Raw genomic sequence first — 25,649 nt, 5'->3', positions numbered from 1 at the left:
AAACGTTACTACCTTGTTTGGCATCTACTTGCCTCACAGAGTTCCTTTGTGAAGTGGTGGGGTTAGACTTAATGAATTCTAAAGTTTCTTTTAGGTCATTTTATGATAGATAGGTACCTTAAAAATAAAAAAGTGCATTATGTTATAATATGGGATCTTTACCTGATGTATGTGACCTCATTTTTATATATATATTCTGATAATTGCATTGTGATATAATTGGATTCCTTTTTTAATCCTATGTACATTTAATTTATGTATGTAAAAATACTATTCTGAGAAATGGTCCGTAAACATCCTTAGATTGCTAAAGGGTTCCATGACACAAAAAAGGTTGAGAACCTCTATCTTAGAGTAATCTTTTCCAACATTGCGTTTCCTAGCTGGATAGCCTATTTTTTTTTTTCCGATCTTGGCTCCCTTGGCATTTTATTAATACATTGAGTCCCAAAATGGCAAATTCACAACAACTAGGACTGAGAATTTTACTTCCTAGGCCATCCATCTACAAGAACTCTCCTTCCCTCCCTACTTCTACTACTGCCACTGGTGATTTCCCTCACCTTCTCCTTTACTTTAGACCATATCAGTCCCCCTCTTTCCTCCTACCATTCTTCTCCCCTGAGGCAGCTCCTTCCTATAGTTCCAATCTTCTTACTCATTCCCCCAATATTAACCTTAATTTTCCTTTCACACTTCAGCACCGCCAAGCAGTTCCTTCTTTTTTGTCCCATCCTTACTGACCTCTAAGCTCTGACCCCAGGATCCCCAGGGGTCTCCAGAGAAATCACTATAGACTCTATCTCCCAACCACAAATATATAATCAGCATACCCCTCCTGCTCTTGAAACCACCACCCTAGTCACCATAGTCCTTTTTACTTCCTACCTCTCAGGCCCCGTGCAAGACCCCAACTATCAAGGTCTTGTTAGGAGAAAAGAAATACAAGTAGTATTTGGGGGTAGGAAATGGAGCTATATGTTCCTAAAGGAATAAGAACCTATTGTCACACTAAACAAAAAATAACTTAGAGCGTAGAATAAACTAATAACATGTAGTTCATTTAGGGCACCTTTAAGCCAATTGGGAGCCTTTTTCCCATAGAAACCAAACAGCTTAGACATGAACTTTTCAAATGGCCAACCTTTCATAAATTGGAATCTGCAGTACCAGCTTTTGATTTTATTTTCTTCCCTTTGTCTTAAGTCATTTTATTTTTCATGAACAACATCTTAAAATTAGCAGTTTTTTGATGATTTTTTTTGTTGTTGTTTTATTTAGAGATAGAAGCTGTACAGAACTTTGCAAATCATATTCTAGGAAAGGCTTCCAGAAGCAGTATGATGTAGTGGAAAGAACAAATAAGCAGAAGACCTGGGGCCTAGTCCAGACTCTGCCACTTTTTTTTTTTTTAACCCTTGGTTCTAAGGCAGAAGAATGGTAAGGACTAGGCAGTGAGGGTTAAGTAACTTGCCTAGGGTCACACAGCTAGGAAGTGTCTGAGGTCACATTTGAACCCAGAACCTCTTGTGTGTGGGCCTGGCTCTCAATTCACTGAGCTACCCAGTTCTCTCCCCCAGCCCCCATCTCTTTATAAAGCTTTGGGCAAAATTTCTTCATCACTCTGAGCCTCAGTTTACCCATCATTAAAAATGGCAGGTGTAAAAATATAGTACGTGATCTCTTAGAAATCCTCAACAATTTTTCAAATTCTGTTCCTCTATGACTACTAACCTGCAGGTAAGATTGTATTTAAACTATAGTAAATCATGGTCAGATAAACATTATCTGCCTGCCATAGCAGTTAACCTGACTGCCTCCTTCAAGAAATTTTTATGGTTTTATTGCATGAACTGGGATATCTGTGAATCCTGTTATTCTTTTACTTAGTTATTTTCTTAGAAGATAACTTTTTTCCCCCTTACTTTGGGTCTAGTCACTTGATTTGGTAAAAATGTGAAAAAAGATATAGAATTCAAGTTATTTATATTAAGACATGAATGATATAGATCTTTCCTTCCAAAGGTTGTTTTTGCTTCTAAGATCTTGTTAACACAAATCTTTAATTTCTGGAATGTGTAGGGGAAATATTTTTTCAGCAGGAAAAGGGAATCTTGTGAAGGGACTTTTCCTTCTGTCCCCCTATTTTGGCACCATACACCCACATCCCAGTCAGAACATGGATTAGCATTTGGTATCCTGCTTCTAAGAAGTTGCCAACCATTATATAATAGAAGCAGAAATGTATTGGATCATAAAATTTATAGGTGAAAAATCACTAGGAATGACCCCCTTCTTTTACAGATGTAGAAATTTCCCTTTAATATTTACCAAGACACATTTCAATTCCATTCTGCTTCTCTAATTTATTCTAGTTACCTTCTCCTTTCCATGCTGATCTTTAGTATTGTGTACCTCTTTTCTTCAGGAATGATATCTTTGTATTCCTGTTAAGTACAAGAGCTGGAGGACTGGGCATCAACCTCACTGCTGCAGACACAGTAAGTAGCTAGAATAAAATAATGCCTTTCTTGTGAAATAGCTCCTATTGTAAACAAAATTTTTAGTATCATTTTCCCTCCATGTGTCTCAAGCCTTTTCATCTTGTTTTTCACATTGAAAAAATATGGATTGGTATTTGGTTGTGATGTTTGAACTGTTCTTTTGGTGTTTCCCATCTATATTTAAAGTTCCTAATAAATTACTTGGTTTCCACATAAAGACAGGAGTATATATTTGCCCCATTAGTTTACAAGGAGGTTGGCCTGGCAATCTTAGTATCTTCAGAACCACAGCTTTTGAGCCTGAGGCTATAACAATCCACTATTGCTTTTGTGTAAGAGGTTGGATGCAGGCATAAGGGGAAGACAGGTTTGTGTTTTTCAAGAGATAGTTGTGTTTCCTTATCATCTAGCTGTCTTGGTTTTGTGTGTAGTGGTTTCCAGCTAGAGATGGTATAAGGGCTTTGGAAAGGGTGATTTAAAAAACTGGTGGGGTAGCAGCGAATTTTTAAAAAATTAATAAATTAATTTTATGTTTATTTTATTTTTAAAAATATTTTTCCATGTTTCTATGACTTATTTTCTTTCCCGTCCCCCTTCTAGAGCCAATAAACAATTCTACTGGGTTGTATAAATGTTATCACTTGATACCTGTTTCCATATTATTCATAGAACTGAAACCCCAAGTCATATATCCATATAAACAAGTGATAGGTCATAAGTTTTTCTTTTGTGTTTCTACTCCCATAGTTCTTTCTCTGAATGTGAATAGCATTCTTTCTCATAAATCCTTTAGGAATGTCCTGGATTATTGTGTTGCTACTAGTAGTAAAGTCCATTACATTGGATAGTTCCACAGTGTTTCACATTCAGTGTACAATGGTCTCTTGATTTTGCTCATTTCACCTCTGCATCAGTTCTTGGAGGTCTTTCCAGTTCATAAAGAAATCCTCTAGTTCATTACTCCTTATAGCATAATAGTATCCCATCACCATCAGATACCACAATTTGTTCAGCCATTCCCCAATCGAGGGATACCCCCTCATTTTCCAATTTTTTGCCACCACAAAGAGTGCAGTATAGCAGCTGATTGTTGCCTCCTAATGGGGAAATTAAATAAATCCTCCTTGTGAATGTCAAAATTCTTGGTAGAATTAAAATGTTTTAATGATGATTTTAGTAGCACTGAAACCAGAGAAAGTGGTGGTGGAATCAAGAGTTCCTAAGTAGAGAATCACTGTATATATTTCATGATTACATTAGTGCCACTTTATGTGACTGTAAGCTTTTCTAGGAAGCATATATAGGATTCCTAATGTCTATGACATTCCATTCTCCATCAACCTTACCACATAGACTTTATGTGATAAGGTTGATGGAGAATGGAATATTGAAGAATAAAAGAGGATGTGTGACATAAAATAAGGCAATGGTCAAGTCAGAACTAGAACTTAGTTCTTTTCCATTTCAATACTATACTCAAAGCCATACCTTATAGGCTACCATTTATTTACTGCTGGGTCCCTTCCTCTTCTAGGAAGAACTAAATCTGGATTGTTGCTAGATATTCCTAAATCCTTTTCCAACACTTTGAACTTTGTAGGACATTCAAATATAGTACTGAGGCTTCAGGGGTAGTTTAGGCAGATATTCAGGATGTAGTAGAGTCAAATGTAGACCTTGAGATAGACAATCTGGATTTAATTCCTGGTTATGCCACTTACTAGGTATGACCTTAGATAGGCATTTGAGTCTCAGTTTCCTCACATATAAAAACAGTAATATTAACCTTTGCTTATCTATCTCATAAGATTGTTTTGTGAAAAACACTTTATAAACTGTACAGCCCTGCATAAATGCAAATTTTTGTCATTTCTATGTCTGATGTGTACATCATCTCACAAATTCAAACTCATGACAGAAGGTTTTCACATGATGTCCTGGGCAATGTTCTTTCCTATTTCTTGATAATGGAGTTTATTTACTGCCAGATCAACCTATATCTGGCTCACTTTTTCCATGTCTTTCCAACTACATGATTTGCAGATTCCCTTTTAGCTTTAGTGTGGTAAGGAATGATTTTGCCTATAGAATCATTCATTAAATCATATAATTGAAAATAAAACTTGATTGCCTCCTTCCCCAGCCTCAATCAGCAATCTCCCCTTTAGCATACATTAGGGCAGCTTCTGCTTGAACACTTCCAGTGAATTCATCCATTGATCTAATATCTATTTGTACCTCTTCTGTCTCATCTGTGTTTTTGGTAAGCTTGCTGTCTGTGTCTTTGTACTGGTTGATGACACAGATGTTGAAAGTAGAGATCTATATTGTGCTGTCAGTCAACTTCAGAGTGGCACAAAAACTCTTACCTTCATCCACCCCACATTTCTCCGTCTTGACCACACAAATACCATGAGAGACTTTATTATTAAATGCCCTGGGAGTGCCCATAAACTATCTATAAACTTTTTCTGACATTCACATCAATCTCTCATTGGTCTATTTTGGAGGTTAAATAATATACCTTTTATTCTCTATTTAAAAAAAAAAAAGTCCTGACATTTACCCATCCTGGATTTTGTGGGATACCTGTTCCCTATGTTATTTCAGAGATTGTCAGTGTTGGTTCAGATATTTATTTTCTAGTTTGTCTTATGCACTGTTCTTTCTTAACTATCTTCTAATCCTTTCCCTTTCGAAAAATTATTCTTTTTTTTTTTAAATTATATTTTATTTGATCATTTCCAAGCATTATTCATTAAAGACATAGATCATTTTCTCTTCCTCCCCCCCCCACCCCCCATAGCCGACGTGTAAATCTACTGGGCATTACATGTTTTCTTGATTTGAACCCATTGCTATGTTGATAATATTTGCATTAGAGTGTTCATTTAGAGTCTCTCCTCTGTCATGTCCCCTCAACCACTGTATTCAGGCAGTTGCTTTTCCTTGGTGTTTCCATTCCCATAGTTTATCCTTTGCTTATGAATAGTGTTTTTTTCTCCTAGATCCCTGCAAATTGTTCAGGGACATTACACCACCACTAATGGAGAAATCCATTACGTTCGATTATACCACAGTGTATTAGTCTCTGTGTACAATGTTCTCCTGGTTCTGCTCCTCTCGCTCTGCATCACTTCCTGGAGGTTGTTCCAGTCTCCATGGAATTCCTCCACTTTATTATTCCTTTTAGCACAATAGTATTCCATCACCAACATATACCACAATTTGTTCAGCCATTCCCCAATTGATGGGCATCCCCTCGTTTTCCAGTTTTTGGCCACCACAAAGAGCGCAGCTATGAATATTTTTGTACAAGTCTTTTTGTCCATTATCTCTTTGGGGTACAGACCCAGCAGTGCTATGGCTGGATCAAAGGGTAGATATTCTTTTGTCGCCCTTTGGGCATAGTTCCAAATTGCCCTCCAGAATGGTTGGATCAGTTCACAACTCCACCAGCAATGAATTAATGTCCCTACTTTGCCACATCCCCTCCAGCATTCATTACTTTCCTTTGCTGTTATGTTAGCCAATCTGCTAGGTGTGAGGTGATACCTCAGAGTTGCGAAAAATTATTCTTAAGAAGATGAAAACTAAAAATAGGAGCTAGGTAGTTTCTCTTAATATCATCTGTTATATTTGCCCCATACAGAAGGTCTGTCCTTTCATTTTCCTTTTCTTGCCCTAAAAATTACTTTTGTCTTTTATGTTTTTCAAAAGCCTTACTTATCTCATCCATGCCATTTTCCTTTCCTGATACTGTCTTTGCGTTCCTCTTACCTTTTTATGTATCATTTAAAAATATGAACTCAAAAACATGAGAGAAGGATTATGTGAATTATATTTAATTGATTAAAGTAAATAGAACCAGAACTACTACATATATACAATTGATGCCAAGCAGTCAAGACTAATTAATTGGGAACCTTTGGCTCCTTCTCAGTCTTGCTCTATTACTTGGTAAAAAGGGCAGAGGATAGTTGTTCAGGGCTCTAGGGCAGGGGTCCCCAAACTACGGTCCATGGGCCAAATGCAGCCCCCTGAGGCCATTTAACTGGCCCCCGCCACACTTCCAGAAGGGACACCTCTTTCATTGGTGGTCAGTGAGAGGAGCACTGTATGTGGCGGTGCCACAAAGCACAGCAATGCTCAGGTATAGTACTACTTCCAGTGACATAATCCTTTGCGTGGCGCCTTGTTCTGAGAGCAACTGAATGAGAACAAGGTGTCATGCAAAGGATTGTGTGGCTGCACAATGGAAGACATCAGCACGGTGAGCAGTGATCTGGGGGAGGGGATTCCCCACTGTGTATACGGCTGCCTGGTATAGTGGTGGCAGTGATGAGCCTGTGCAAGGTGTGACAGGCCCATCACAGCCAGCGCTGCAGCCTCTGTTATCCCAGACAGCGGGATACAGATTTGTTCATAGATTTTTTTATAGTCTGACCCCTCGAACGGTCTGAGGGACAGTGAATTGGCCCCCTGTGTAAAAAGTTTGGGGACCCCTGCTCTAGGGGAACATCACAGACATTCACAATCTTGGCCTAGGACAGTGATGGGCAATCTTTTGAGCTTGGTGTGTCAAAATTCGCCAAAAAAACCGAGCAAAACTCAGGTGGTCTGTCACTTCGAGAAAAAAAACATCATAATTTCACGATATTTATAGTTTAAATGACAAAAAATATATAATTGTAAAATATAATTATATTTAATAAACCAAAAACTAATTATTTAACTTACCTACTTAGTGACTCCTTTGTTAATCTGTCAGTCAGTTTCCTTTGTTGTTCTTGATATTATTTAACTTGTGGGGGGAAATTTTTTAACTAACCTGCCTATTAGTGACTTTTTTGTTGCTGAATTTCATTGGCTAAATCTTCAATTGAGGGTTGATATTTTGTATACTTCAAGCCCAAGCAAGCGCTACTAACTTCATCTGTCAATCTGTTTCTTTTGTTGGTTTTGATATTTAATTGCCTGCATATGCTCCTTCCGATGCCCACTCCTCCTTCTCATCCCGACAGGAGTCCCACACACCCCAGCTGTGAACCAGCATGGCCATGGCCATGGCTGTGGGCATGTGCAGTGACTCTTGGGCCCTGCATGCAGCCACATGTCATTGAAAATGGCTGCACATGTCAGCAGCATGTCATAGGTTCACTATCATGGGTCTAGGAGAACAGATATTTTTCTATTAAAACAACTTGCTTTCTTTTGCTGGGGAGAAGGGAGTGGTGAAAACAAGGGTGTTGTGATTATAAAATGTTCCATCCTTTAAGATGTTGTTGTGTGTAAACAGGCTTTTTAAAATTTAATTTGTTTTGTAGATGGTTTTGTTAGGAGCTTTTTTCTTTTCATTATGAGGAAGGATTCAACAAGGATTGAGAAGTATATTGGGAAATAGCTTGTATTTTTAGAAAGACATGAATAAGAAGGTTTTTTAATGAAATATTTTCAAAATAAAATCTGAGTTCAAAAAAAGGCCATTCCTCATATTTTGGCTTCTTTTAGACATCTCCCTAATTCTCAGTTATAAGCCTTTATTTCTTCCCAACTGTGTGAGTGACCTTTTCCTTGTCTGTAAATGTTTTCAGGGGCTTCCCTACTATTGAATCTCAATACATAAGAAAAATGAAGGATTATCATTTAAGCCCCATTATTCTTAAATGCTGTTAATATAAAAACCCTTCCCTTCCATCTTAGAAGCATTATGGTGTATTGGTTCTAAGGCAGGAGAGCAGTAAGGACTAGGTAATTGGGGTTAAGTGACTTGCCTAAGGACACATAGCTAGGAAGTGTCTGAAGTCAGATTTGAATCCAGGATCCCACTTACCATTATTCTTATTTGGATTGTGTGGACTTTTCTTGTCACCTTAACTTTTAGATTGTTTGACCCAGTGATACACCTTGGGATTACTAATATACCTTGTGCCCATCATGGTGGTGGTCAGCTACCATTCTAAATAACTGGAATCTTTCTCCCTTTTAACACAATTTATCAGGCTCTATTTATAGTTTCTTGAGAAACACTTCCCAAGTAATCAGTTGAATGGCTAAAAAATTAAGGAAAGCCATTGTGGGGGACCCTACATTCCACAATAACAAACTCATTTATAAACTGGGTGCTACCTGAAGGAAGTAAAACACTGTGAGGAAATCTTAGTTGCCCTGTGATCGAGATCACCACTCAAATCATGCTCAAAAAGTCAGGTTTTACTCTCATGGTAGTATAATGGTAAGCTTAAATATTTGTGCTGCATTTTCCTTTTGGCTTTGCAGGTCAACTTTTGGAGATCCCTTAGAAACACTTGTGAACAAGGAAGAGGTCTATTTTAAGTCACAGGGCAGAAGTAGTGTCTCATGTCTAAAGAATTAGATTTGTTTATGTTTGTAAATAGATGTTTTCATACACAATGGATGTATATCTGACTTTTACTTGACATCAATTTGAATGATTTGGATTTTAATTCATGGAAATTTTCCTTGCAATTCGTGTTTTTTCTCTGGTTTATCCTTCCTGCAGTAGGAATAACTTTCAGAAGAGAGTCAAATGTTTTTGTTTCTGTGTCAGGCTCAATCTGAGTATTTACACATGGAAGAAGAATGAGAAGTTTGTCCCTGGGTTAGCGATAAGTATAGTGGTTTGCCATTGAGCATACTAGCCTTGATTTTTAAACATCACATGGAATAGAACTGCCACCCATTTCCCTAGAAAAAGTAGTTTCATCCTCTAGGTGTTTGAGATCCAGTTTTTTATTGTGGCTCTCCTGTGATTTCTCTGTTCCTTATCTCACACCCAAAATCATAGTTCTTCCTGGGGACCTGGTTACAAGGTTCCTCCCTCTTTCTGTTTACAACTTCAGGAAGATGCTGACTGTTAATATGTTTCCCCTTAGTCATCGCTTGGCTACGCTCTACAGATGGAACTGCTTTAATCTTTCCTAGTTAAGTCAGTCTCTCTAGTCCTTTAATTGTTGTTTGTACTTCTCTGGAATTTCGCTCCCATGTCTATAAATCTGAATGCTGCATACAGGTATTAACTGACTAGTGTGTCAGGCACCATCTAACCCTTTCTATAATGTGGTTTAATTTGCCATTTGTTTCCATATCAGCAGTCATCTTGCTTTCTGTTCTCCCTGATTTCTCTGCTTCCATTCTCTAATAAATACTCATATACCAAAAAAAAGTGCATATGTATGTGTGTTTAAAGTTGTTTTTCCCTGGAAGAGTGAATTTGTGTTTTTTATAAACTCAAGCCTATTTTGTTTTCTTGTTCTCCAGAGTTCTAACCTCTTTAAGGTCATTTAAAAGATAGTTATCAACTATAGTTTTGTTTTATTATATTAGAATTACATACCTGGGGCTATGATCTTATGACCTATGTATTAAATATAGCTCAAGAATGAGTCAAGAATTGAGTGCCATTGAGACTTCTAGGGAAAATGTAAATATTCAGTAAGCAAATATGAAGTGATTCAACATATAAGACTCCCCAATATGGATTCATGCAGTGCCATGTCCCTGTTTTTCTAGTGTGTCACGCGAATCCAGTTTTCACAATATGTAATTATTTAGGTCTTCTGAGTGAAGCTATCCTGGCTTAATCAGCCTTTGTAGCTAACTGTATCTTGTCTATTTCTATTTTCCCTGTGGCTTAGCCTGAATATGTGAGCATTTTTTACCTCCTTATTGAGCCTCTGACATGTTATATAATGTCCCTGTTACTGTATTTCTACCTACTTTGTCCTGGGAGAGGATCTTATTGACTGGTGGGGAAAGATCATAAGAAAAACAGGGCATATCTTGGAAACTAATTGTTTAGCATACAATCAGTTGATCAGATATATATATATATTTTTTAATTTTTATTTAATTAGTCAATTTAGAATATTTTCCCTTGGTTACAAGAATCATGTTCTTTCCCTCCCCTGCCCCCACCCATTCCCCACAATTCCACTGGGTTTAACATGTGTCCTTTGATCAGATATTTAAAAAAAAAAGAAGGGAAAAAAATTTCTGTGTACCCACACTGTGATGGGCACTATAAGGGATTAAAAAAGAAATGTGGTCTCTATCCTCTTAAGGAGATTACAGCCAAAAAATTAAAAAGTGATAGCAATGTGAAGTGGAGAATTAGACAAGTTGACTATATAATTTGAGACTTCAGCATATAGATTGGATTGTAAGGAGTTAGAGAAAAGAGAAATCATTGCATGTGATTAGAAAATATTTAATAAGGTAGCATTTGAATTACACCTTGAATAATGGGGATGGGTTTTGATGATAGGGAAGGTATTTGGAGAGGATCCTGAGCAAAGGTATTGAGACAGGAAAGGATTTGACGTTGAAGAGACCCCTTGTACTGAAAGGATAGCTATGTGTAGGGAAGTGTTGGAGACTGAAATTGTAGAGAAAAGAAGAAATAAATTATGGAGGGCCTAGGAGCCATTGCATTAATAAGAAAGCAATATGATAAAAGTGTTTTAGAAGAATATATTGATTACAGTTTGCACATGGATTGGATTCAAGTATATAGCTAGAAAGCTTTTATTATCTAGGAATGAGATAATGAGGGCTCAGATTAGGATAATAGCAGGGGAGATAAAGATGAGATGGATACTTTCCAAATGAAGAGTTAATTATCAGGACTTTGGAAAAGCTTGGTGTAGAAGATGGAGATAGGAAAGTTCTGAACCAGACTTCATCCAGAGACTCTTTTCTGGTTGATTTCAGTGTTATAGCACATGGACAGCACAGTGTCAGTTTTAGAATCTTTTGTTGATACAATTTGTTTTTCAGCAGGAAGAAGTACCCAGGGATCCCTGAAGCTCATCTTGTTTCCCAGTGTCTTGAGTAAATATAATAAAGGTAGACTGATGGACAAACTTTGAGCAAGAGACACCCAGGATCCTCAGGACAGGAAATGACCTGTGAGAAAATGGAGTTTTTAGAATGTTGGAACTAGTATTGGCTAATGCCTCCTTCAATTTGAGAGTAATGAAATTTATTATCATTAAGGTAGAACTTTTGCTTTGGGGATCCATACTAGAGTTCTATGGCAGTGAAGAGGAGGTTACTCTTTTGTATTTGATGGTTTTTTGCTTAAAAAACAAAAACAAAAAAACAACCCTGTATGGCAGGACAAGTAAAAGGAAAGATTGGGATTTGGCAGGACCTGTCAAGGGATATCTGCTGTATCTCAGTATGATACAGTATGATATAGAAAGGATCTGGCAGACGATGGATGTTTGGTTCTAAGAACTCCTGGTCCTGCCATTCAGTGAGGCTTCACTTGGGCTCTACCATCATCCTTCTTGTGCAGGTGATCTTCTATGATAGTGACTGGAACCCTACAGTGGACCAACAGGCTATGGACCGAGCCCATAGGCTGGGTCAGACCAAGCAGGTGACTGTATACCGACTCATCTGCAAAGGTACCATCGAGGAGCGTATTCTGCAGAGGGCCAATGAAAAGAGTGAGGTAAGTACATCAAGGTAGTCTCTGAAAATAGGCATTGAGATGGCTATGGAAGAAATGGAAAATCAGATAGTATTTACTTGTGCTAAAATTGTTAGGAGACATGACTGGTGAAGAATAGGCTGCAGTTTCTTTGGACAGTAGGTAAATTGAAGCAAAAATCCTGACTGAGACTTCATATCTGATCCTCTGCCCACCAAAATGATCTCTATTGTTCCAAATCAGCCTTACCCTAGAGTTCAACAGGCTTATATGAAGCACTGATCTTGAGATAGAGATAGTTCATGTTTTAGTGTTCACACATTCAGGGTAGGAAGTAATAAACATTTGGCCTCTGTAATTATCAGTTCAGTGATGCCTAAGCTCTGGGAAATCACTTCATTTTGATTACCTCATCCACATTAATCCTCTTCTGCAGCACCCTACCAGACTGCAGATTCCCCAAAGAACTGTTATTGCTGACTCTTCCCGTTTTGAGGCAGCCTTGTTGGGGTTTGTATTTTCAAGCAGCAATGCCAGGCAGAGAGCTTGCCAAGATTCTGGCTCAGGGGACATGTAATTTGGGTGAGCCAGACAAACAGAACCCAGAAGTATCAAGGAAATCTCCCCAAGGCAGCTTGGGAAGAATTTTTCTATCCTCCTACACATTTATTATAAAGGAATTGAAGAGGCCTGAGAGTAAAATGTTGTCTTTGTTTTATTGTAGATTCAACAGATGGTGATCTCAGGTGGAAACTTCAAACCAGACACCCTCAAACCCAAAGAAGTGGTTAGTCTTCTACTGGATGATGATGAACTGGAGAAGAAATGTACGTGCCCTAGCCCTTAACTGGTACCCTCTCCTTTCGGAAATATCTCCCTGAAATGTAAACCTTCCTCTTTCCCTGTAATTCAACTTGAGGAAATAATGGTTCTCAGTTAGGCGTTTTTATGCACAATTCAAGGACTCTTTCAGTCATATCTGAGTCCTTTGTAATGAGAAAAACCCAACAAACTCTGGAATGCTAAGCAATGAGAAAGGAAAGAAGGCCTCAAAAATTCTAGGGATTTGAGTTCTTGGATCCAAGATTTAGTTGTATATTTTGTCTTCAGCCCTAATTTGATGACTACTAGACTCATTATTATTGGTACTGGGTTTACCTGGGAGAAAAATTCAGATTTGGAATGCCATAAATCACAGAGCACTGCTGCCTTAGTTGTAGATTACGATGACATGGGTTAGATGCATCTTTTAAGGCATATGAAGGTCCAGTGTCAGTAGGCTTTTAGTGTAAGGCATAACTCTAAGGAATACAACATCATGCAGGTAAATGGTGGGCTTAATTTAAGTTATTATTTTAAATCTTCTTTTGGGACTCTACATCCCATGCAAAGGTGAAGAATCAGAGTTTATAGAGTTTTATTCACATATCTTATTTGTTTTTTGGTAGTGAGGCTTCGACAGGAGGAAAAACGACAGCAAGAAGAAACCAACCGAGTGAAGGAGCGTAAACGGAAAAGGGAAAAATATGCAGAAAAGGTACTGGAGCAGAGAGAGGAAGACAGGGAAGTGGGAGGGCCAAAGAAGATGCGTGATTGCTAATTCATAACCAAACCTAGTTGTAAGTGACTTGTAGTAACTACTCTGCTGACTCACTTTGGGTTAGGGTGAAATGCAGTGGTGACTTGAGAATACTTGATGGAATGGATACATGCAATGACTTTTGTACTGGGATTTTTGTTTTCTGTTTCACAACATGCTAAAGCTGAGAAAGATCTACAGTGGTGAAACTCAAATAGAAATAGAGACCACTGAACCATACCCACAAGTTGCAAGTTGACTTGGAAAAAACACGTTTTAACATTATCGAAGTTCTATTGTATTTTACTTATTTCATTACATATTTCTAGAATGCTTGTTCTCAGCAGCCAATAGACCACTTGTTTAACTCCTGTGATCTGTGTCATGAATACTTCACTTTATATTTAGATATGCAGTCAACTTGATACATTGGGTTGCTAGGTAGATGATGGAAGTGTTTTGTCCAAGTTCTAAAGAGTTTGGTTCTCTGTCTGGTGGGTCTTCAGCTCCCCTAGTCTGTATTGAGACAGAAAGCAGATATGAAGAATGCAGCCTTTTATTTTCTTCTTTATGGGGCTTTTAAATTTACTCTTAAAACACTTTTTCATCTCTGCAGTGCTAGAAGCTAATATTCCCTGATGGATCTTGGTATGGTTTTCCTTTAGTGTGATTGGTCCACTGGCAGGTTTTCAAGAAGTTCCCTTGCTTGATATTTTTTTGTTTCCTTATTTTGTGTTTCTAGAAAAAGAAGGAAGACGAACTGGATGGTAAAAGGAGGAAGGAGGGAGCCAACTTAGTGATCCCCTTTGTTCCTTCTGCCGATAATTCCAACCTCTCTGCTGATGGGGATGATTCTTTCATTAGTGTGGACTCTGCCATGCCCAGCCCTTTCAGTGAGGTGAGGGTGCCTTCTAACCTGTGATCAGGGGCCCTTCCATTCTCAGCTAGTCTTAGCTTGTAGTCCCTGGCATCTTTTATTCTTCTAGTTTCCCTCCCATTTATTCTCACATCCCCAGCACAGACAAACCCCAGAAGGAGCCCTTGTTGGAGTCACTTGAGGGATCAGTATCTCATCAGGGCTTTGAGGCAGAGAGCTATAAGATGATTCTATCTCTCCTCTTTCCTGCAGATTTCCATCAGCAGTGAACTGCATACTGGTTCCATACCCCCGGATGAGAGCAGCAGTGACATGTTGGTCATCGTGGACGACCCAGCTTCCTCAGCACCTCAGTCTCGTGCTACCAATTCTCCTGCTTCCATCACGGGTTCTGTCTCAGACACCATGAATGGTTAGCAGGGTTTCTGTCTTGCACAGCATGCACAGTGCCCACTCCCTCTCTCTCACAGATGGGTCTTCAGTGTATTGCACATGATCCTCCCATTCTGAATGAGGCTTAAAGACCTCAGATTTTTCTTACTCTCAATCCTGCCTACTGATTTATTCCCGTCTTCATCTGTCTACTGGTTTTGGTTAAGATTGGATTTTCCTTTCAATTTGGACTATGACCTTGTATTTCTATTGTCACAGGAAAACTCTGAACTTAGTATAGTTTCAAAGTAAAACCAGCCTTACATATCTAGGAGCATAGGATGTCATTTTAACTATGACTGAACCTCGGTTTCCCACCCCCATTAAATGGAAATAACCCCTCCTATAAGAATGAGAAATAAAACATAAGCATTCCCTGGACCTGCTTTCTTTATCACTGTAGAATCATTCTATGGTTTTAGAAGATAAATGTTTTCTCTTTTCCCACAGGAATTTCTCTTCAGGAAATGCCAGCCACTGGGCGTGGCCACTCAGGCCGAAGTCGGGGCCGCCCTAAAGGTTCAGGCAGTGCCTCCAAAGGAACAGGGAAAGGCAGAAGCCGGAAGTCCACTGCAGGCAGCGCAGCTGCAATGGCAGGGGCCAAAGCAGGGGCTGCTGCCGCATCAGCAGCAGCTTACGCAGCATACGGGTACAATGTGTCTAAAGGTATGGCACAGCTAGTAGAGCAAAGTGTAATGTTTCTGACTGTCTAGGACTAGGATGGGAGCAAAATCTGGAAGAGCTTGGGCATCAGGGTTGAGTTCCACTGAGAGCACTCACTATCAGAGCAGGTTAGGATGCTCCTCCCTCTCTGCCTAGATGACAAAGGAAGCTCCTGTTAGCCAGGCTCTGATTTGGAACAGTCTTTTTAGGCTGCATTGCAAGATCCTGGAGTATATAATGAAGTGTTTTGGTTGTTGTCAATGCTTAATTAATGCTTTACATTGAATGGACTGAAATACTTACAAAGTTCTTTCTGAACAGTGTTTCTTTAAGCATACAACCTCCAATAAAGAGCTATTTGATGACTTTTAGGTCTCTTGCATTGGAAATAAGAGGGCTTAATCTGAGCAGAAATTCTATAAACAATCTGATTTGTTGTTGTTGTTGTTGTTCTAGAATTTAATTTGAAAGATTATCCTTAGACTGGTCTAGAGCAGTCACTCTTTGGGAAGATAATAGCAATAGTGTCGGTCTAGTCCACTGAGATTTTTGAACTGTCAGCAAGAGCATCATTTATTGAACAACTGCCCAGGATCTGGGAGATATTCATTTGTTGAGCAAATATTTATTGAACACCTGCTTTGCCGTAAGCACTGAGCTAACATTGTGAAAGACATTAAGAAGTATTATACATTTCCTCTCCCCTCTTGAAGCTCAGATTACCCTAAAGGTAGAGAGACAAGATAAATACATGTGAACAGACAAATGACAGTACAAGGCAGTACATTATTTAGGGCCAGTAAGTCAACCAGGTAGTACTTTGGGAATTCTAAGGAAAGCAAGATCATTGACTGGTCTTGATTTATCCAGGAAGGCTTAATGGAAGAATTGGAATATGAGTGTTGGTCTTGACAGTGACTAGGATTTGGATGAGGAAAGGTGTCTGTAGTAGAGTGGATACCCTAGGAGCAGTATCGGGCAGGTTGTATTTTGGAACAGAAATAGCTATCTGAGGTGGTACGGGCTTATGCTCAATAGTCCTATCATGACAGCTTGAACTACAATGGTACCAGTGCGAATGGAAAGGACAGGCTGGCTATGAGCACTTTCAGAGGAACAGTCTATAGGACAGAGTGACATTGGGCATGGGCAAAGGGGGACCATGAAAATGGAAGGAAGAAATCAAAGATGACTAAAATTTAGATCATTCTGCTAGCTGCTATAGATATCTGAGAGAGAGTACATAATTCCTACCCTCAGGAAGCTTGTTTTTTATAAAGGGAAAATATTACAACATTTAAAACCATTAAAGAACAGTAAGAGAGAGTAAGTGGGTGAGTGTGTAGGTATAACGAGATTTCATTGGAGTGGATCCAAAGAGTCTAGAGGAGAAAGGGAGACTTGAACTTGGGCTTTGAAGCATAGGGAAATTGTACATAGGTAGAGAATGTGAACAGACATTCCAGGCAAGGAGAACAGCACAAGCAAAAATGGGGAACAGTCAATCATAGTGTTCTCTGGGAATCCTGCCAAAAGAAAGGAAGAGTGCTGATAATGGGAAAAGATATACCTCCATAGTCCTTCACTGTGTCTTACAAGGAAATCCATTTAAACTCTAAGAATATTTACTAAGATGTTTTTGTGTGCAAATTCCATTGTATCTGCAGTGTCCCCTGCCTTGCTCATGGGCATTGAGAAGTCAGCATAGGTGCAATCTAGCTAAGGTTTTCTCTTTAAAGAACCATTCCCTAATTCTGTCTAAAGACCATCACCTGAAAATGTAATAGAAGGCAAGCATGATCAAGATTTCTAACAGAATGGTATGTGGGACTAATTCTTCCTTTTCTTGTGCTTTTTCCTTCTTCTCTCTCATTTTTTCCTCTCTAGGAATCTCTGCCAGTAGCCCCTTGCAAACATCACTCATTCGACCAGCTGGACTTGCTGACTTTGGACCTTCAAGCGCCTCTTCTCCCTTGAGCTCACCTTTGAGCAAGGGAAATAGTGTCCCTGGGACTCCCAAGAGCCTCAATGTTACCAGCAGCCTGACCCCTGACCCATTGATCCGGAAACAGGGCAAAGGACCTAATCCCCCTGGGGGACGATAACCACCTTGGGCCTCTTGAGTGTTTTTCTACCAAACTGGGGCCCCCAACCCTTCCTGCCAGCTGATGGCTTCTGGATGATCGCCCTCTCTGGCATCCTGCGTCCCCAGGGAGGCAACGGCGGTGAATAACCACAGCACAGTGAGGACAGGCAGGTGGCTGATGTGAGCACTTTCATCACCTGTTTCTCAAAATGATCCCCTTCAGGATGCCTAGAAGGAGAGGTCCCGGGGCAGGAATCAATCCACAACATCTCAATGAACTTTACAGCCAAGTCTTAAACCTCTCACTGGGAAAGGGCCATATTTCATCGCCACCCTCAGTCCTACAAACTTCTGTTATTCCTGCCTCCTCTCCTCTTCCACTCTCTACCCTCTCAAGAAGGAGTAGGCTCTACCCGACCCATAGGGATTCGGTATCTGGCCTCCCAAGCCCCCTTGAGGATCAGGGAGTACAGCATTCTGCCTCTGGGCACATCCCTTCCAAAGGAGCCCAGGGTTCAGTGAGTGGGTTCTGTGTATTGTGCAGTGGCGCCCATGGGAGTGCTCTACAGAGATGGTTGGGTCTGAGATTGTTTGAAAGAGCAGAAAGGAGGAAATCATGTATTTAGCCTCCTCATTACCACTACCACAGCTTAGTCCATATAAAGGATCTCTAGGGACCTCCCCCCAAATTCACCAGAAACTCCCCTCTGAGCACTCAGCTCTGCCATTACACCATCCTGCCCCCACCCCCACCCCCCACCCCCGAGTGGCAGCATGATGGAAGTTGAGCATTGAGGATCAGAGGAGATGTCATGGGCATGAGTTGGGTGAGAATGACTAGGATGTCTTTACCCGGACGTCCTGGAGAAAAGGGCTACAGACCTGCCATTACCCTGTGCAGAGCAGTGGTCCCCCAGTGTACCCCCCACTGTCTGTGGACAGTCTTCATCACACCCTCTTGTTTTTCATTCCTAATAATCTCTAGCCCCGTCCCTATCCCCAGCAGCATCAGCAGTTCCCACTGAAGGGACTGACAAGAGGCCAGTAATGAGAACAGGGTCATCCAAATCAGGCTCCCTCACTGATCCTCTCCCAGACTCCCTATACCCACCCTGAATGCACAGTCTCCCCACCCCCTACCCTTTAATCCCCTGCTTGGCTGTATGCACTGTCTGTATTGCACTGAGAAAGGGAGGGACAGCGGGAGTGGGGTGGGAAGGGAGAGAAGGAGGAGATCCCCATACTGACACCTCACAGCCAAGGGACTGACCAGTCTGGACATTCTGGCTCTCTCTAACAGAAGGTGGAAAGAGGAGTGGTCTTTGCTGTGACCACAAAAGATGGTTTTCCTGCCTGCCTCCCAGCCTGATGTCTCAGCGTGAAGCAGGTGCTTCCAGGCGGCTCAGCCTCTAATTTGCACACCTGAAAATCGCGGAATTGAGTTTAGTTAGATTGATTTTAAAGCCCTTTTTGGGGGGAGTGGGGGTGAAGGGGAATCGTTTAACTTAAATCATTAAGACTCCCCTGCCTAACCCAGACTCCTGTGTACAGATGCTATTTAGAGGGAATCAGAAAAATGCCAAGCCTTTTTTTCTCTTTGAATGTGCTGTCTATTTTTATAACTGAACTTGTACATATGTATAAAGAGAGACACATCTTTCTTTTACTAACTGGAGAAAAATCTTAAATAAAATGGAGTGAGATAATTTTATGTAAATTGAGGTCTCTGTGGTTTGTAAGCTACCTTTCCTTTTGGAACCAAAGTTCTTCCATATGGGTGTGGTTGGGAAACAGAAGTCACCAGTGAAAAGCCCAGCATGATTCCAACAATGAAAGAGAACAAGAGGTTTACGTGGCAAAGGATGAGCTATGAGTGCTTCTTTAGTATCAGTTGTAATTGGGCCCAGGAATCTGATTCTAGCCATGTCAGAGGCCCGTTGAGTCATAGTACCTATAATAGTCCATCCCTGGCCAGGGTGCTTGATGTTTGGGCCATCCAAGCACCAATTAAGACTTCTGGTTATGACTCAGGTTCAGGCTCCCAAGAACCCACTGAGAACTTGTTCAAATCCAACAGAAAGGTTTTTATCATATTGAGTTTCAAAATAGAAGAGAGCTTTAAAAAATAATATTCACACTATGCTGATGTCACATCTCCAGCTAATGAGAAATTTAGAGGACCAACATCTAGTTGAGATTTGTTAATATATGACATGAAGCAGAAACATTTATATATTGATAGGTCTATTTGTGACTGAAAATTTTATTAAACCAGACGCTGGGGATACAAGCACAAAGAATGAAAAACCATGAAAGCAATGCCAGCAATTCTAATATCTCTGAATCTAGAATAAGCTGGGGCTGTTCCAGCATCTGGTCCTTGTCTGAAAGCTGTCCCAAATCTCCTTGGCTTTCCTCTTTCCCAGAACTGTGCCTAGGAGAAAACATTTCTTTCTTCTTGTTACAGCACTGGCAGAGATGAGGTAGCTGACCTGCACAGCTGCAGTGGTATTAGTCATGCCTTTCCCGTTTCTGAGGATCCTCTCTGACCTGTGACGGGCATTGGAAGGAAAGGGTGCCATCCATACAGGCCCTTGTTTTTCTAGCACAAAGCTCTAGCTCATTGAGATCTCATCCTGTGGTACTAATTTGTTTATTGTGCTAATAACCTTTTTCTTTTTCCTTTTTTCTGATCATAACCTTTTTGGCTGAGGTCTCACACAAGATAATAGGAGATCTGGTTCCAGAAATCTGGTATTCCATTCTGGTCACTGGCAGCTAGTTACTGGCCAGGTTAGCTTTATAATGTATCATTTGGCCTCCCCAACTTTCATTCCAGATCAGAATCTCTGCAGATGTGTGATTTCTAGGCCTCTGCTACTGTCAGCCCTTCTCGGGGGTCTGACCCCATCTAAGAACCCCAGCTGATGATTAACCTAACCTCCCGAGAGGTGAAAATAGGAAACATATCCTCTCTTTCTCCACTTCCCTTTTGTCCCTAGTAGAAACATCTAACACTACTGCCCCTTTCCAGACTTAGCACTACCTTGTAATGAGGCCAGAGTTTTTAAAATCTTAAAATCTATTCTTTGAAGAAACATTCATTGAACATCTCTGGCTGTGGCACTGCCATTCTCTGGAGATGCAGATCGAAAGGAAGCTTAAAATTGAGAAGAGATAAATATATGACTAGTTGCTACAAAGACAGATGACCAATTCACAGAATAGGGAGGTCCAAGTCCAAGGCATCTCTGATAGCTGTATAATATTTTCAATTTTAAAGTATAAAATTATGTTTTATTTATTATTTATCCCAATTACATTTTTTTAAGCCCTCGCCTTTTGTCTTGGAGCCAATACACAGTATTGGCTCCAAGGCAGAAGAGTAGTAAGGGCTAGGCAATGGGGGTTAAGTGACTTGTCCAGGGTCATACAGCTGGGAAGTGTCTGAGGTCAGATTTGAACCCAGGACCTCCCATCTCTGGGCCTGGCTCTCAATCCACTGAGCTACCCAGCTGCCCCCCCCCCCAATAACATTTTTTTTTAAATCCCAATTACATTTTAAATCTCGAAAGTGTTGTGGGCCCAACTGGCTGTGTGTTTGACACCTCTGGTCCAAGGCAGAGAGCAATCTGAGGAAGAGAGTACTTTCGGCCCTCTCGTCCCTCCCAGGTCCTTTCAGAACTCTTCCCTGCTGGTACCTGATTTCCCCCGTACTCTCCACTCCAGTCAAACTGAGCTATTTTGGACTCTCAGTTCTCACATGGACAGCCTGGCAACGTCTCCTAAAGGGGGAGAGTGAAATCTGTGAGCAGTGTTGTGTGCGACACCTCCATGTCTACGCAGACGTTCTCCCATGCCTCTAACGTCCTTCCTCACTGCCACCTCTCAAAACCCGCAGATCTCTTCAGGATTCCTCCACTTCTTCATGGCCATTTTTTCCCATTACCCCTTTAAGCATGGAGTGTAATCTGCGTGGGGCGGGAGGGCAAGCTAGGGGGCTCGGGATGGAGAGCCAGGCCCAGAGACGGGATCAGCCCCAGTTGCCTATACTTGGTGTCTAACAGAAGGCAAGGATTCTGTGTTGTTTTTTTAAAGGACAATACAGTAGGGGGTGGTAGATACCCTGCCTGGAATCCGCAAAACCTCCCGTGCTTCCTGGTTGTGTAGCCCTGAACAAGTCACTTAGCCTCCTTACCTCAGTTTCCTCCTCTGTAAAAGAAGCTAGAAAAGGAAATGGCACACCGCTCTAGTGCCTTTGCCCCCAAAAGCCCAAGTGAGGTCACAAAGAATTGGACCCGCCCAAATGAAATGACTGGACCACAGAAAATTCCCTTCCGTCTTGGAATTAAAACTGTGTATTGGTTTGAAGGCAGCAATAAGAACTAGACAATGGGGGTCTGTGCACAAGTAGCCCAGGGGATAGAGCATGCTTCTGTCTTAGAATAGATGCTGGCAAAAGTCGGGATTTAAAAAATAGATGGTAAGGAGTAAATGGGAGAGGTGGATTAGAGGCAAGAAAGCCAATTAATCCACAGTAAGTAGTCTTTTGGGGTCGAAATGGGCCCTGAATTGGGCAGTGGGGAGTTGAGAGCCAAAATTTAATCTACAGAATTTGGTGTAAGGGACAGAGGAGGATGAAGTTAGAAAAAGAAAGGACTCCCAGGGAAGCCAGGGGGAAGGAAGAAGCTTGGGCTTGGGAGGCAATTCCCAGCTGTGTGACCCTGGGCAAGTCACTTCACCCCCATTGCCTAGCCCTTACCACTCTTCTGCCTTGGAACAGACAGCAAGGATTTAAAAAAAGGGAAGGGACATCTAAGGAGGCCAGGTCTGGAGTTGGGAGGATGTGAATTCAAATGTGACCTCAGACACCTCGCTTTGTGCCTGCCTCTCACGGCCCTCCTGGCCTTCTGGCCACGCTCCCGTTGGCTAGTGGTGAGCTGCGGTACCCAGAACTGATCTCGGCTGCTCTGGCCGGGGCATCTTCCTGGAAGACGGGCCTTCACATGCTGACTCACAGCAAGCTTGCAGTCAGTCCATCAAAACACAAACAAACCCAAAACAACAACAAAAACTCCGTATCTTTTTTAGAAATTGTCTTAAAATAGTTTTCAGGTTTTTTAGTGCTGTTTATCCTTACCTTTTTCAGACAAAAAGCTGCTGTCTACCCATACTTCCCCGACTTGTAACTGTAAAGATGATATTTTTTTTGAGCTCCTAACTTGTCTTCCTGCTGAATTTCATCTGTTATGGGTTCCCCCCCCCCAAAACCCTTACCTTCTGGGGCAGCTGGGTAATTCAGTGGATAGAGAGCCAGGTCTAGAGATGGGAGGTCCTGGGTTCAAATGTGGCCTCAGATACTTCCCAGCTGTGTGACCCTGGGCAAGTCACTTCACCCCCATTGCCTAGCCCTTACCACTCTTCTGCCTTGAAACCAATACATAGTATTGATTCCAAGACAGAAAGGAAAGGTTTTAAAAAAACAAAAAAATTTGACCTCAGACACTTCCTAGCTGTGTGGTCCTGGGCAAGTCATTTAATTAACCCCAATTGCCTAACATTTACTACTCTTCTGCCTTAGAACCAATATGCAAGCCAGATGTGAGGGCTATTTTTAAATCTTTTTTTTTCTTATAACACTTGCTTTTTGTCTTTTTTTTTTTGAGACCCTTATCTTCCATCTTAGAATCAATATGAAAGGGAGCAGCTGGGTGGCTCCATGGATGGATAGTCAGGCCCAAAGACAGGAGGTCCTGGGTTCAAATTCGACCTCAGACACTTCCCAGCTGTGTGACCCTGAGCAAGTCACTTCACCCCCATTGCCTAGCCCTTACAACACTCTTCTGCTTTGGAACCAATACACAGTGTTGATTCCAGAAGGTAAGGTTAAAAAAAACTCAATACTAAGTATCTATTCCAAAGCAGGAAATCAGGCTTATCTAATTTGCAAATCTGTATCCAAGTGTGCCTTTCTACCCATTCTCTGAGGCAAATGATAAAATCATTGAACCAAGGGTGACATTGTGCCTCTGTGCCCAGCCCCTTCTCAGTCTCTTGCCTTGGAGGATCTATTCCCCCACCGAAGGTAACCCAGAGCCCAGCTGGCCCCACTGGAGTCCCTTAGCAATTCTCCTTTGAAGCTGGCCATTCCACGCGGTCTCGGTCCATCTGAGGCTGTAACTCTCTAGGCTGAATCTCCTTCCTTTGCCCCAGAGCCAAGGCGAACCCTCCCATGAGAGGCGGCAAAGGCATTTCCACTTTCCCCTTTCCCTGGAAGAAATGTCTAGGAAATGACAAGAATGAAGGGCAGGACAGCAATGGGTCTAGGTCAGCGTCAGCCCTTGTAGCCCTCATCCTCCTGGCCTGGAATTCCAGAAGAGGGAAAGGGGGAGGAGGGAGCAAGCCTCCTTATTAAGTACCTACTATGCGTCAGCCAGAGTAGATAGGGTCAGGAAGACCTGGGTTCAAATCTGCCCTCCCACACTTACTGGCTGGGTGACCCTGAGCAAGTCACTTAATCTCTGTTTGCCTTAATTGACTGGAAAAAGAAATAGTAAATATTCCACTATCTTTGCTCAAAAAAAGCTGGAAAAGGTTCACAAACAGCCAGACTCAACTGGAAAGGGCTGAACAACAATGTTGCCCATCCCTGTGAGATGGGCGCTGCTATTATCCTCATTTTGCAATTAGAGAAATTGAGAGTAAGTGACTTGCTCAGGGTCACATGGCTAGTAAGTCCCAGGCTGTATTTGAGCCTAAGTCCTTCGGACCTGAGGCCCAGCGCTCTGTCCAGTGCTGCCTTGGAGACTCTACAGGAAGCCAAAGCACACAGGCAAAGTTTCGGGTTTCCCTGAAAGATCAAGGTCAGCCTAGCTTTCCCTGGTCTGTGGTGGGGGCAGAGGGGGCATTCTTCCAACCCTCACCAGGCTCCAGCCCTAGAAGTGACCTCAGTGGCACACTCTGGCATTGGACTCATACAAGAGCCTGGGCAGCCTCAGGGGTTCTTTAACCTCCAGCTCAGCTCCCACCAGGCCCCGGGGCAGCTAAAGATCTGTCAGAAGGAGGGTTCAAGCCAGCCCTGGATAAATGGGATAAAATGCCACTGGCTGCAATCTCTGTACCACTCTGGCTGAGTGAGTGAGGCCAGAGTGACCCACAGCTCTTCAGGGGTCCTCTCCCCATTAGACTCAGGCCAGGGAGGGCAGAATCTAGCCTGGTTCTGTTCTGCTTGGCCATAGAGTACTCAAGATTTGCTGGGGAAGCTGTCTCCAGGGGGAGGAGAGAAGAGATGGCTGATAGAGAGGAGGGCAAGCCTGTCCCTGCCCTGACCCCAAAGGAATCCTACCCATCCCAGCCTGTGTCCTTATCTGGTTTAGGCATGGCTGGTTGGGAGTGTGCAAAGGGGGCCAACATCTACCTCCTTCCTCCCCTCTCCTTCCCTCCCCTCCCTCCCCTCCTCTACTTTCCCCTACCCTTCCTTCCCCTCCCCTCTCCTTCCCTCCCCTCTCCTTCCCTTCCCTCCCCTAACCTTGCCTCCCCTCCCCTTCCTTTTTACTCCTTTTCCCTCTCCTCTCCTTCCCTCCCCTCCCTCTCTACTCTACCCTATCCTCCTCTCCCCTCTTTTCCCTTCCCTCTTTCTTCTCCTCTCCTCTCTTCCTCTTCCCTTCTCTCCTTTCTCTCCCTCTCCCCTCGTCTTTGGATAGCTAGGTTTTCCTATAGCCAATGGTTTACTCTTTTCATTAACAAGCATTTATTAAGCTGGATTAGGCACAAATACAAAGAAGTGCAAAAACTAAAAACAATCCCTGTTTGGTGTGACCCTGGAGAAGTCACTTAATTCCCACAGTCTAGCCCTTTCTGCCTTGGAAGCAATGCTTGGTATCTAAGAGAGTCTAAGGGCAGCTAGGTGGCTTAGTGGATAGAGTGCCAGGCTTAGAGTTAGGAGGACTTGAGTTCAAATCTACTGTCAACTTGAGATCTGGAGACCCCAAGTCTGCCACGGTCCTCTGAGAATTCACCCCGAGGGAAGTCCCAGACTTAGTAGCCAT

The 25,649-nt window shown here is 41.8% G+C and overlaps 1 protein-coding gene across 1 annotated transcript in view; it reads left to right on the top strand.

Annotated features, from left to right (window-relative positions):
• The window catches only part of INO80 (INO80 complex ATPase subunit), a 118,326-nt gene extending 99,008 nt beyond the window's left edge, over window positions 1–19,318 (top strand). The window contains exons 29-36 of the mRNA XM_001370930.4: window positions 2,429–2,501; window positions 11,827–11,985; window positions 12,689–12,791; window positions 13,413–13,501; window positions 14,286–14,441; window positions 14,673–14,832; window positions 15,303–15,518; window positions 17,403–19,318. Of these exons, the coding sequence (XP_001370967.2) occupies window positions 2,429–2,501; window positions 11,827–11,985; window positions 12,689–12,791; window positions 13,413–13,501; window positions 14,286–14,441; window positions 14,673–14,832; window positions 15,303–15,518; window positions 17,403–17,620 (1,174 nt within the window). The 3' untranslated portion in view covers window positions 17,621–19,318. The remainder of the gene's footprint in view (window positions 1–2,428; window positions 2,502–11,826; window positions 11,986–12,688; window positions 12,792–13,412; window positions 13,502–14,285; window positions 14,442–14,672; window positions 14,833–15,302; window positions 15,519–17,402) is intronic.
• Window positions 19,319–25,649: the final 6,331 nt, after the last annotated feature.

Source organism: Monodelphis domestica, chromosome 1 (genome assembly GCF_027887165.1).
Source record: "Monodelphis domestica isolate mMonDom1 chromosome 1, mMonDom1.pri, whole genome shotgun sequence".
Taxonomy (NCBI): domain Eukaryota; kingdom Metazoa; phylum Chordata; class Mammalia; order Didelphimorphia; family Didelphidae; genus Monodelphis; species Monodelphis domestica.
The sequence above is the reverse complement of the archived record's forward strand: the minus strand, read 5'-3'. Positions and strand labels throughout refer to the sequence as shown.